The following is a 12,392-nucleotide window of genomic DNA, read 5'->3' as shown; positions in this document are numbered from 1 at the left end:
ATTCTAATGCGATTCTCAGGAACCATCTTAGAATGTCCCTCAGTGGCATTTTTGTAAATAACGGTAAGATAACTACGACGGTCTTTCAGACCCGTCTTTGTAGGCATTATGTGATGGCATTTTGGTAATTTGACAACTTATTTCTACGACGGGTGTGAATAGAAAACCACCTTCGATCATTTTTTAAAAAATAAAAAAAGCCTTTTTGATTAGGTTTTGCACACATTCTGCACGACGCTGCGAAGCTCAAAACCTCGAAGGACCTTGAAGCGAACATCCCCCGTGCCATATCAACGTTGTCGCAGTACCGCCTTGCCGTAGGCTGCCCCGCTGTGGTTGTCAGCTGTGTCGTGGTTGGCTGTTTGGTGTTGACGTCAATTGTAGTGTCGTGCGCGCCCCGCTGTGCCCTGCTGTGGAAGGTAGGTGTGTTGTTCATTAGCGTATTTGTACATGAAAGTGGAGTTATGGGGTCTTAGTGTTTGAACTTTGGTATCTTTGAAAGGGTTTGATTAATTTAGAGAGATGGGTGGGAGCAAGAAGAGGAAGAGAAACGAAGAGCAGAGAGGAGGCACGATGTATTAAAAAAACCCACCGGACTGCTCTTTTGGCTTCTCTCCACCCTGAATTCCACCCCTTTTCCTTCAATTCTTGCATCCTCACTCACGCGCGTCTTGCTCTATCATCGCCACGCTCTCAACTGGTTTTTTCTCTCTCTCTCTCTCTCTCATCACACAGTAATACAAACACTCTAGTATTATTCCTTGCCAATTGTTTTTCTGTTGTTTGAGCCATATGGGCACATACCCGGTTTAGAACAGCCACTTTTTATCCATTTTTCCTTGCAAAGTAGTAATTTTTATGCCAAACCTGTTATATAACTTTCCACCCAAGATTACTGATGGAATGTATTTTACATTTAAACAAAGTAATTATTATACAAACATTTTCATATACCTTGGCAAGGGTGAGCTTAGGGTCCTCTCCGAGTAATCGACCGAACTTGAGTTCCATGAGGTCGTAGCTGTCGAGTTTAGGTGGTTCTTTTTCTCCTTCATTTCGTGATTCAGAGAAAGGGTTCTTGTTCTGTTTGATGAAAACCAGTGAAGCTGGGTGAAGAAGGGTTTACTACTGGTGAGAGGAAGAGACCCCATTTTCCTCTGAATTTCAGTTTACAACTACTGTTATTATTATTTGAGAAGGGATTTGTTGTTCTTAGAGTAAGAGGGTGAAACCTTAGGTTTGGATAAACGGCTAGCAAGTAGACAAGAAGAAAGAAAGGGCTATCCCCCTCCCCCCCCCCACAAATTAATCATGAATAATTAAAAAGAAATTAATATTTTTAGTACCTGTATTGTATAGAAAAATTCATATTCAATAATAAAGTGGCATCTTATTTTCTTACTATGCTAAATCTGATGTTGTTAATCAAGCTAAATACAATGGTTTTGTGTTTGCAGGCTACAACTACCATTAAACCCATACAAGTTGAAGTGTGATAAAGAACCCTTGAACTGTAGGTAGTTCCTGTTCATAATAGCATTTTTTAAAAATTATTGCCTACTTTTACTTCATGATTAACTTACTAGTACCAAGCTCTATTGGGGGGAATATTTTCAAAGAGGTGACTCTCTTGTCTCTTTGAAGATATTTATGTCCTTTTTATTTTTGTTTATATGTCTGAGCTCTGAATTTACTGCACATTTTTTTTGGGTATTCGTTGGAAGCCTATGTGGATATATAAGTTGTAGTTTTTTCATCTAATTTCCAGGCTACTAGAAAACGTTTGAGGGCCATCAATGAATCTCGTGCTCAGAAGAGGAAGGTGATGATCTTTAATCTTGTTATCTATTTATCCTTGCTGAACATTCTACTTCTATAGTGTATCCATATTTGTGTGCTTTCTTCCAGCTTATTCTTGGATTTAGTGCAGTTTACCTATCTCAGAAGGTGTTTGATGGGATAGTGATATTTAAAGTTATCTTAAATGTGTGCCTAATCCTGTCTAAAAACTAGAAAATCTTTTTCAGTCCAAGGAGATTCCTGTGATCTGCCATTAATTCACATAGCTTTATTAGAGTAAAAAATCATAATGAGGAAATGACAATGACATATGTTTCCAGCATTACTTTGGTTCACAAGCTATATAGGAATTATAGTTTTGGAGCATTTAATTGATGAGACTTGTGTCCTCTATAATTTATGTTTATAGAGCTATTATTATGTGCAAGGTGTTGATGTGATTATTGTATTGTTTGTGCTTTTCATGCTTGTGGCTACGTTGTGCTTTTCATACTTTTATATATGAATGATTAATATTATAAGTTGGTGATCAGATGACTACTGTGTATATTTTTCTTTCAATATATTCACCATTAAAATGTGATTTAATAGTCTATATTTATAGTTTTTATTTATAATAATAATTAAGTATTTTTACCGGAGCCTCTCTATATGTACATATCAAATAAGAACTTTTTTTATTGTGATAAATGAGAACTAAAAATATAAACCATTATGTAATATTTCAATGAGAAAATTAAAAAAAATACATAATTTTTTAAGCAATTATGTGACCATCAATTAACTTTTCTTTTTTATTATCATTGTTTTGTTATACTTATCCAGTTCAGATTTATAGTTTTCATTCGTGCGTGTGTTTGGATGTATTTTCATTCCTATATCTAATACTGATAGTTAAGTTTCTTCTAATTGTTATTGGCACGCCATATATTTTGGACTAAGTTGGCTTATTATATTATAAACAATTGGATCGGTATTGTTCTTTTGATTCCTCATAACTTATTTGAGCATTATCTGAAATTTCAGGCCTTTGTTAAAGGAGGTGTGGGTGGGAAGAAAAGCTTTAGAAGGTTATTTGAAATGTTGTACTTGGTCTGTATATGATCGCCTTTTGGAATGAAATTTTTTCAGAAATGGTTGGTGTGACTTCGTTATATATAGTGATGGATTTGAGGTTAGCTCATATCATATAATGATGTAGCTATTAGATCATAAAAATAGTGGGCCCTGAATAAAATGCATGCGCCATAAAAATATACATCATTGAGAGACATCTTAAAAAATAGTGGGCCCTGAATGTTAATTGCTGGAGGCACTTGTGTTTTTTATTTTTTTTTTGGGATGTCATATAGATTTATTTGGTGTAGGCTTTGTATGTTAGTCCTTGTTGGGTACATCGTGGTATTTCAATTCCCCGGTTAATCTATATCTATATTTATATTATTTCAGAATATAACTATGAGGTAACCTTGGGATGATAGGGGAGTTTTGGGGGCTTTGGACAATATATATAGATTTGTTTTGAATAAGGGTTACTGATAAAAAAGAATTGACAATAAAAGAATAAAAGAATGGACAATATATATATATATATATATATATATATATATATATATATATTCTGTTAGTTACTGCTAAAAAAATAAATTTAAGACATGGTTTCCATAAATGCATCTTTAATGCAGTCAGTTGAATGGGGAAGAGTTCCAAGGATTGACAATAAAAGAATTGCAGAAATTGGAGGAACTTCTTCAAAGACATTGGACCACTATTTCAAAAATTAAGGTTCGTCCCAAATTAATTGCATTCTTAGTTCATTAGTTGATTTCCCTTATGGAATGAAATCTAGAACTCGATTGTACCTACTGTAAATTTATTAAACCTTGTGCTTATAAGTTATGCATGCTTTTGACATAACGTGTTAATTTCAAAATATTTATAAATTATTTCAGCGTATCATACATAGATCTTTTGTAATCTATAATAACTTAAACTATATGTGGAAAATATTGGTAACTTAAACTATGCATTTAAGTTTCTTGATCTGGAGGATATGACCTTGTGCCTGCAGTACTGCTGATGGTGAGGCCAAGCTTGTGGAAGGTGAACTTTCAAAATGCTGGAGAACTAAAAAATAAAAATAAAAATGCATTCTACATCGGTTCTAAAAGGACCGATGTAAAATGCTAATTCTACATCGACTATCCTATAATCGATGTAGAATGTTCAACATTCTAAGACGGTCGTTCGCAACCGTAGTAGAAAATATTTTTCCTTTTTACGTCGTAACTCGAATACCCGGTGCAGAAAGCCTTATTTGTGGTAGTGGTTGTAACTATCATGGCTTGCTTAGCGCCCAAAGTTTCTTCTTGACAAAAAAAGGGATTAAGGAGGTTGCAAGCATTTTTGTTTTAAATAATATAATTTTTGTTAAACAAGAAGATGCAAATGTTTGTCTACTTGAAGGTGATCCTCCACAGATGTGAGAAAGGTTAAGATCAGTTTGGAGTGTCGAAGAAAAATCTCAAGGGGGAGTGTTAACAGTTTGAGATTTTTCTGTTGTCATAAAATATCTTTGCAGATTTTATGACTGCTTGTAAGTTTGGTTAAAGGTTGTTTGTGCTCAGAAAAAGCAACTTGCAGCTGTTAGCTAATTATGTATAGTTTTAGTTAGCCATAATTTGTTGTTTATTTCACCTTATCAAGGGCTTGTTAGTTTCTCTATCCAAAGCCTTGCTGTAACAAGTTCTAAGTGTTCAGAAATCTGAGTTCGAATTTGAAGCAATTTTTTGCTCCACCGTTTTTTATACGCTGTTGGTCGTGTTTGACAGCATCCCTTATATAAGTTGTTGGTCGTGTTTGATAGCATGTTTTGATTTGAGTCATTGAGTCAAATACCCCCTTTTATGTTTTCTTCTATTTTTATTTTTTTTTTAACAAAGGCTCTATATGAGGCTTAACAAACAACTAACTTCTGATCTTGTAGGGGCCAAGGTCCAAAGACAGAAGATATTGAACTTAAAGAAGTGTAGAATTCCTTTTCATATAATGTACTGTTTCAGTTTAGTTCTTCAAAAGCGTTGAACTGGCAGTGTGCAGTGTTTGGAGACATATCAAGGACGTGATTTTTCACAGCAAAATGAATGATATTGATCCTAGCTTTTACATTTTTTCACATCAAGGATGTCATCAAATGGTGACTGTAGAAAGTATTTGCAAAAGTGGAATAAATTAGACTACATAAAAAGTTACAGTGAGAAAAAAAGGTTGTCTGATGGTTTTGTGAGAAATAAAAATCATAAATTTTGTGCCGTAGTTCATCCGTGTTTTTGTATTGCCTTATAAGTATTTCTAAAATCAAACATAAGACAAGTATGTGATAATTTGTCCATTTTTTAGCGAACCATAGACTTCTCATGTTGACATCATATTTCAATTTCTTTACTTCTTTGTTTCAATTCAAATATGCTAGCTATCTAGTATGAAACATACCCGAGTCAACATCAACGGGAAACTTACGTTGCATCACTTAGCTTATGGGTTTTGTTTTACTTTATTTTTTTAAAATATATTTTATTTCTAATAAATATTTAATTTTTGTGTTTGTTTTTAATATTTTTTTATTTTACATTGAGTCTCTAATAAAATAACAATTTTAGTTTTTACCATTAATATTTTGTTTTAGTCTCTGATAAATTAATAAATTGTGTTTTTTCATTGAAAATAAAATTCACTAATCTATCATGGATTAAAAAAAGAGTCAAGAACCAAAAATAAAATTATTTTATCAAAGACTGAAGACAAAGTAAAAATATATCACCAAAAAAACACATAAATCAAATATTTATTAAGCATTAAGCCTTTAATAAAGAGATTCCAAGCCTATGATTCAATACATTTGAAGTTTTTCTTCCTACATCATTCAAATCTCATATATACCCATTTAATTTTTTATTAATTCCAACATTATCCTTATATATAGTTTATACAGATTGACAATTCGGATAGGTCTTACGAAATAATTTGTTACAAAATTTATTATGTAATATATTAAAAATTTTGGTATTATATATAGTGACATTAATTATTTTTTTTAATATAATTGACCTATTAACTAAGTTGATTAAAACATTGTACTAATAATTGGCAATCCATATGGACCTTATGTAAGGGTATTTTTGATTTTTCCCTTTCACTGGCTAGGTGTACCAAGAAATATGCTGAGTGCTGAAAGAAAATCCCATACATTTGAGATTTAGGCCCAATACAGGTATCGCTTTACTTGAGGCACATGATTCAATACTTGTTCCAACATATCCAACCGTCAACCATGGGTCTCTTGATGCAAACAGAACATAAAGAATGATCTCGATAATTTATCATTGTAATCTTTTTGTTTTTTTTTTAAGTTATCCTTGTAATCTTTATGAATGAACAAACTTAGTCAACAAAATCTTACAAAATTGGAAGTACACTACAAGACAAGCCATTCTTTTCTTTCACGAAGACCTACGGGATACATACACTTGTAAACAAATTTGGACTAATTTTGCTTGGTTTAAAACCAATTCCTGAAATCTTCATTCCCATTTACTCCAAAGTTGATCATGATGCCTGAAAGCATAGGTTAATACTATGCTTCCCTCCAATGTTTTTAGTACAAAAGTCTCAACAAACACACGGCATCCAAATTTCTTCCACCCATTTGTGCATTTAAATTCTTCCACTTTCTTAACTCTGATTTGCTTCTCTTCTCCATTCCACCCTACTCTCTCTTGCTCCCACTTCATCCTTTCAACTACTGCAGTGCTCAATCCCACACTACTCTTTTCTCCAACATTGTTGAAACTATTAAACCACAGAAAATCTTCAGATATATTCATCTCATTAATCACAGCTTCCCAGCCAGCAATTATAACCACTTCCTTTTGAACCACATATTCATCTCATTAATCACAGCTTCCCAGCCAGCAATTATAACCACTTCCTTTTGAACCACAGCATCCACATTCACAGTGTTTTGCATTCCATACTCATTCTCAGATGAAAAGATTTGCTCCCATTTCTGCTCCAATGTCATCTCATAAAACATTGACTTTCTCATTTCTTCCTTCCATGTTTTGTGAGTTCCCTCCTTGATAAACATAAAGGGGCAATACCATTTTCCTACAACTACACTTTCTGAACTCTTCTTTGCTAAGGAGAATTTGAACTCTGGCTTGATGGCACGGAGGGCTTCACTCACACCCGATGCTTGTCGTAGGCTATAATCACTTGAAGTTGAAGCACTCACTTTCCACCTTCTACTCAAACCTTGGAGGGTATCCACCTTGGAGGGCTTCACTCAGATACAGCATTGTAGAAAAAGAATTCGTCCAAATCTTCCTCCTTTGAGTTAATGTATGCCTCCCTGCAAAACCAAATGCAAACTACATCACTATAATCCTTAAACTTGTCAAAAAGATTAATCATTATTGTGAGTCAATGCAGAACAAATGATCTCTACACAACAAAGTAAAGAAAATCTAATTTGTTTAATGAAATTAAGGCTTACCCTCTTTTTTTCCCACTGAGATTTATCACATAGTATTTGTTGGAAGGCAAGGGCTGGTTAAGAACAGGAATGAAGGCAACATGGTGGTGATGAGTGGTTCTGTTCAGTGAAATGCCTGATCTATAGAACAACTCAAGGTTTAGATTTTGAGGGAAAGGCAACTCCTTCACCTCATGGTATTCTTCTCCCAACCCAAAACATGAGGTTGGCTCCAAATCTTGATCTTGGATCACCAAAATACCAGAATTGGGACCCTCAGGTGGAGGCAATGGGAGACCATTTGCAGACTTCTTATACAGAGACAAAGGCCTAGTCACATACATTCTATGACAATATTTTTGCTTAATTTTCTTCTTCTCAATTCTTCTTCACTCACCAATATTCTTGTTCTGAATCTAAGAAATACTTGCTTAATATGGATCTTGGTGGATGTACATGCAGTCATGTACTTATATATATATATATATATATATATATATATGACTATGTGAGGTGAAATTTGATTTTGATATGGTCAACTGTGAGCAATTTTACTAAACGTGTATAAAATTGTCCCAACTGACCATGGTTATTGAGGAAAAATAAAATTTTCCAGAAAGCCAGAATAGCAGTCGTACGTGGGGATTTTCAACATGTGGGCTCCACATGAAAAAGAAAAAGCCCTTTTGGCTAGCGGGTTTGTGTGCTTCAAAGGGTCCACTTTGGCAGCCTGGTTGGCTTTGTCTATTTGGACAGTTTCAGCCTAAAAGGGTAGATTTGGGGATCTGAGTAGACTGCTGAGATTGAAGAGGGCATTTAAAGAAAAAGAAAATTGTTAATGTTAGGTATGTTTTGGAGGTGGATTAAGTTATTTATTAATTTATTTAATTCTTGACATGGTTATGTTTCAAATGTTAGTCAACTTTTTCAATGGTTAATAATTAGACCATAGTATGTTCCGTTTAGAACTATGGTTGATGGTTGTATATAGAAAAAGACTTTGGTTTGGTTTATCGTTTTTGGTATGGAATACTTATACCACTTAAAATTCTCTTGCTCGCGTGATGCCAGTTGGACAACTAGGGGCAAATTATTGATCGTGATTCGTGAAAACAAACAGTTTATTGAAATTTATCATTGTAAATAATCTTGGGTTATTCTATAAAATTTGTGCATATTTAGATACCAAAATAACAACGTTATTAACATATCCGACTAAGGATGGAATGCGATTACAGAGTAACACGAGTCGTTTGGTAAATTTAGTTTTTTCCCTATAAAAATATCAATAATACGTTAGTTAAATTGATTGTGAGAAAAGTGAATTTTCTTTTTTACTTTCATAGTGAGTAAAATTAATTTGGTGTAAAACGATCCGCAAATTTTTTTAATAAATACATTTATACTTCACAAATAATTATTTTGTTATCCAGATAAAATTATTTTTTTCTAAATTATTTTTAGGAAACAAATGCTAAGAACACATTCCCTGGTACTTTTACTTTTAAAAAATACATTCTATTTCTATCTTGTTAACTAAAATCTATGAGAAATCACAATTATAAATTTTAACTAATGGTATGAATATCATTCTAAACACAAAATGATTTTTTACATTAATTTTTCAAATAAATTCTTTTAGTGTAGTTTTTGGATCAATTCCACTAAAATTTAAAATATACGGAAGGTAGTTAGTTGCTTTTAATTGAATTTATTTTTGTTAAATTTTCACACAAGCACATTGAGTTGAAAATAATAAAAGTTGTGGACAATAAAGTGCTGGGAATCATACAAAAACATACATATATGTTTTTAAATTTGTGCATATTACGTAACCAAGCTGATCTCATAAGTGAACAAAATTAGCTATTACCTTCACAAGATGTGTCCTTACAATAGTTCCGTTTGTACAAATAGGAATAGTAAAGTTGCAACAAGGATAAAGTAAAAAACAGAGAATCCCCCACATCTCAGTTTCCTGGCCCTTTCTTTCTTTCAATAATGCTAATACCAAAGTTTAAAGCTAAGTCGTTGCCACAGTAATGGGTCTCACTTGTTTGTGACGGGTTAAATTAAATAAATAATAAATGCAATCGAAATCTATATCATATTGATAGGTGATAGCAACGGGTCAAGGGTAAAATTTGGTAACCACTTTTGTTATAGAGCTAGCAATCATGTGTCTAGCTATTACCTTATTACATATACTTTTCCACACTGGAAAATTTATGACACCCCGGATTGGTTTTTTTGGCTCATTCTTTTGCTATTAAGGTCCATTATTATGATTTAAGAGGCACTTTCCTCTTCTTCCCTAACGTTTGATGATGATAGAAAGCATTTTGAGAAGGCATGCACTTTCCAAGAAGTATGAAGTTTCCTCATTTACTGAAAAAACATTAGTACAGATGAAAGATAATGGCTAATGACCAAACTAGAGACAATTTAAACCACAGACTAAAACTCTACCCTAATGAAGCTACCTAAGAAGATTTTTTTTTTTTTTCAGATGTATTTGATTTGATGATGCTACTATTACTACTATATCATGCTTTGAACATAAAGTCTTCATCTCTTTTCCTTGAGCTTCCCCAATTTGAATGGTATCTGAAAATCCACCTCCAACCCTTCATGCTTTTCCTTCCCCTCTTGATTCCTCTGTCATTCACAGTGAGTCTACATGACCCTCCATTGGTTAAAACTCCATCCCCTACCAACCCTCCATAAGAACCTCCACCAACATCATGTGGCATGAAATTCCCATTTCTGAAAGAAGAGAAAGTATCACCCCCCATATTGTTGCTCATCTTTGCAGCAGAAAACTCGTGCTTTGATTCTGATGAGTAATCAAGCTTCAAGTCAATAAAGCTTGACTCATCCATGCCTTTGAAATCACTCTCTCTGAGTGAAAACACACGCCTATTTACCCCACCGTAGAATCCACCACCATCTCCACCACCATCCATTAGTCCACCCTTTTTCACACCACCTTTGAGATCATTTCCACTTTCATAACTATCAAACAAGAAATCCCTCCTCTCTACTCCATCAAAACCACTCCTTCTTGGCTCAGCTTCACTGTATCCACTTCTTCTTCCAGATTCCAACATATTAACACCAGAACTCCTAGCTGCAGAAATTGAGCTTCTAGCACCTGACAACACTGAATCACCACCATCCTCAGATCCAAATAGCCCTCCACCCCTGAAGCTGCATAGTGACCTTGACCTAGACACCCCCCCTTGATGATCCACCACCCACATCTCACTATTCCTCTCGTCAAACCCAACAACACTTCTGCGACAACCCTTCTGATCCTTTTTCTTCCGAAAAAGCTTCCCAATTCTCCAAAACCCACCACCACCATGATGATGCCTCTTGATCTCAACACAGCTGCTGCTGCTCCTCCTCAGCACCACAACCTCATCCTCGTCATTATTATTATCCTCCTTGGCCTTGTTATTGTGATTCAAACGCTGAAGAACCACTGGGGTACTCTCATTGTTATTCTCATTCTCAATGAGGAATGAGACCCTCCCAACACTCCCCACCTCAACAGTGCATGAGTTGCGGTGCGAAGAGGCCATCTCATCAGAGCAAGGACATGAAGAAAGCCTTTGCTCCCCACAATCAGAACACACAAGCTTGACCAAACGGTCCTTGAGACAATAAGCACATATACCAACAGAAGAAGAAGAAGAAGAAGGGTGTTTCTTACATGGTGTGAATTCAGAGGTGGAGTAGTAGTAGCAATCCATGTCATTGGTGTAAGACTGATCTTCCACACCTTTGTTCCTCTCCCTCATGGCTTTCTTCAGATGGAGGAGCTTCAAAAGTAAAGTGAAAAAATATGGGAAGGGGTTTTTGGTTTGGTTTAGTTTAGTTTAGCTCTATGAGAGAAAGAGAAAGAAAAAAAGGGACACCAAATAATACTTGGCTTGTAGAAGCAGCTTCCTCTATGAAGCTATGAGTAAAAAGTAGAGAATTTTGAATGTGAATGAATGAATGAATAAAGAGAGAGAGGAAGCACAAAGGCGTTTCCTTTACGTTTTCTTTGCAGGAAAAAACAGTGATAGGAAGGAATAGAAAGAGAGAAAAAAAAAAAAAAGGAGTGATGCAAGAAAAGAAAAGAAATAATAAAGCACTAGCTCCTGCAGGCATTATTATGTAGGGAAGATACTGAAACAGCAAAATTGAGTGACCAAGTGAACAAACTCTTTTCAATTTTCATCACTTTGCTACACTAAACATGCACTGCATATGCTGATAAAATATGTGTGTGAGTGTGCACATCAAACACTATATCTCCATTCCTATTTTTTTTTTTTTTGAATAAGAAAGTGCATTCGAATCATCTGGTTTTGAGAACCCATCAATCTTTCATATGAACTGTCAACAACATTTTTTTTCCCAAGAGTTTTTTTTTCTCTTTTCCCTTGACTTTTGCGTGCCAATGGCGTTGAGGTTTGACAATAAATCCTACCCCCCAATACCCACTTTGCATGTGTCCCCTTGGATTAGTGGGTTGAGAAAGCAACGAACCTTCATAGTAACATGAGTGTGGCACGCATATTCATTTGTCCACTCTCTTTTTTCTCCCTACCATCATCATCATCATTCGTGCTAATTCTATTCTATTCTGTTCTACCCAAATCATAGTCCCTCACAAAACGTGTCCTTTCCTCGTGGATCATAACCACGTGTCCCACCGACAGATCTACCTTGCGGGTCTCTCTCTCTCAATAACTATACTATCACCCTCTGGTCAAATTCAATTACACGTCATATTTTACTTAGACATATAAGATTTTATTATCAAAATTTCATATCGTTTTATACATTGATCAGTCAGAAAACATCGTGGATATAACTTTAAAATAATAATTATAAATATCAATAAATTTATCATAATACATCACAATAATAATAATATCTGATTAGATGATAATAAAAAAAATTATTTTAATTGAATTCTTTCTTTTATAATTTTAGAAATTAAAGACACGTTAGAAATGTATAATTATTCATTTATTTTACTTAATTAATTGAGCTAAATTTT

At 34.3% G+C, this 12,392-nt stretch overlaps 1 protein-coding gene, 1 long non-coding RNA gene and 1 pseudogene across 8 annotated transcripts; 1 reads left to right on the top strand and 2 right to left on the bottom strand.

Moving 5' to 3' along the window:
• The first annotated feature begins 209 nt into the window (after positions 1 to 209).
• Positions 210 to 5,243, top strand: LOC114409608. 7 transcript variants are annotated; one of them, XR_003666140.1, is made up of 7 exons: positions 210 to 419; positions 503 to 700; positions 1,458 to 1,517; positions 1,769 to 1,822; positions 2,827 to 2,936; positions 3,486 to 3,585; positions 4,787 to 5,243. It is a non-coding gene; the product is annotated as an uncharacterized LOC114409608 (long non-coding RNA). The 7 variants fall into 7 exon arrangements; XR_003666136.1 differs by having other exon boundaries at positions 2,827 to 2,974; positions 4,787 to 5,241; XR_003666138.1 differs by lacking the exon at positions 4,787 to 5,243 and adding an exon at positions 3,872 to 4,585.
• Positions 5,244 to 6,149: 906 nt separating this feature from the next.
• On the bottom strand, positions 6,150 to 7,774 carry LOC114409607 (annotated as a pseudogene).
• Positions 7,775 to 9,691: 1,917 nt separating this feature from the next.
• LOC114409606 lies at positions 9,692 to 11,938 on the bottom strand. The gene has a single exon (XM_028373112.1). The coding sequence runs from the start codon at positions 11,137 to 11,139 to the stop codon at positions 9,880 to 9,882; it is 1,260 nt and encodes a 419-aa protein (XP_028228913.1). The 5' UTR covers positions 11,140 to 11,938; the 3' UTR covers positions 9,692 to 9,879.
• Positions 11,939 to 12,392: the final 454 nt, after the last annotated feature.

This window comes from Glycine soja, chromosome 4 (assembly GCF_004193775.1).
Source record: "Glycine soja cultivar W05 chromosome 4, ASM419377v2, whole genome shotgun sequence".
Classification (NCBI taxonomy): Eukaryota; Viridiplantae; Streptophyta; class Magnoliopsida; order Fabales; family Fabaceae; genus Glycine; species Glycine soja.
The sequence above is the reverse complement of the archived record's forward strand: the minus strand, read 5'-3'. Positions and strand labels throughout refer to the sequence as shown.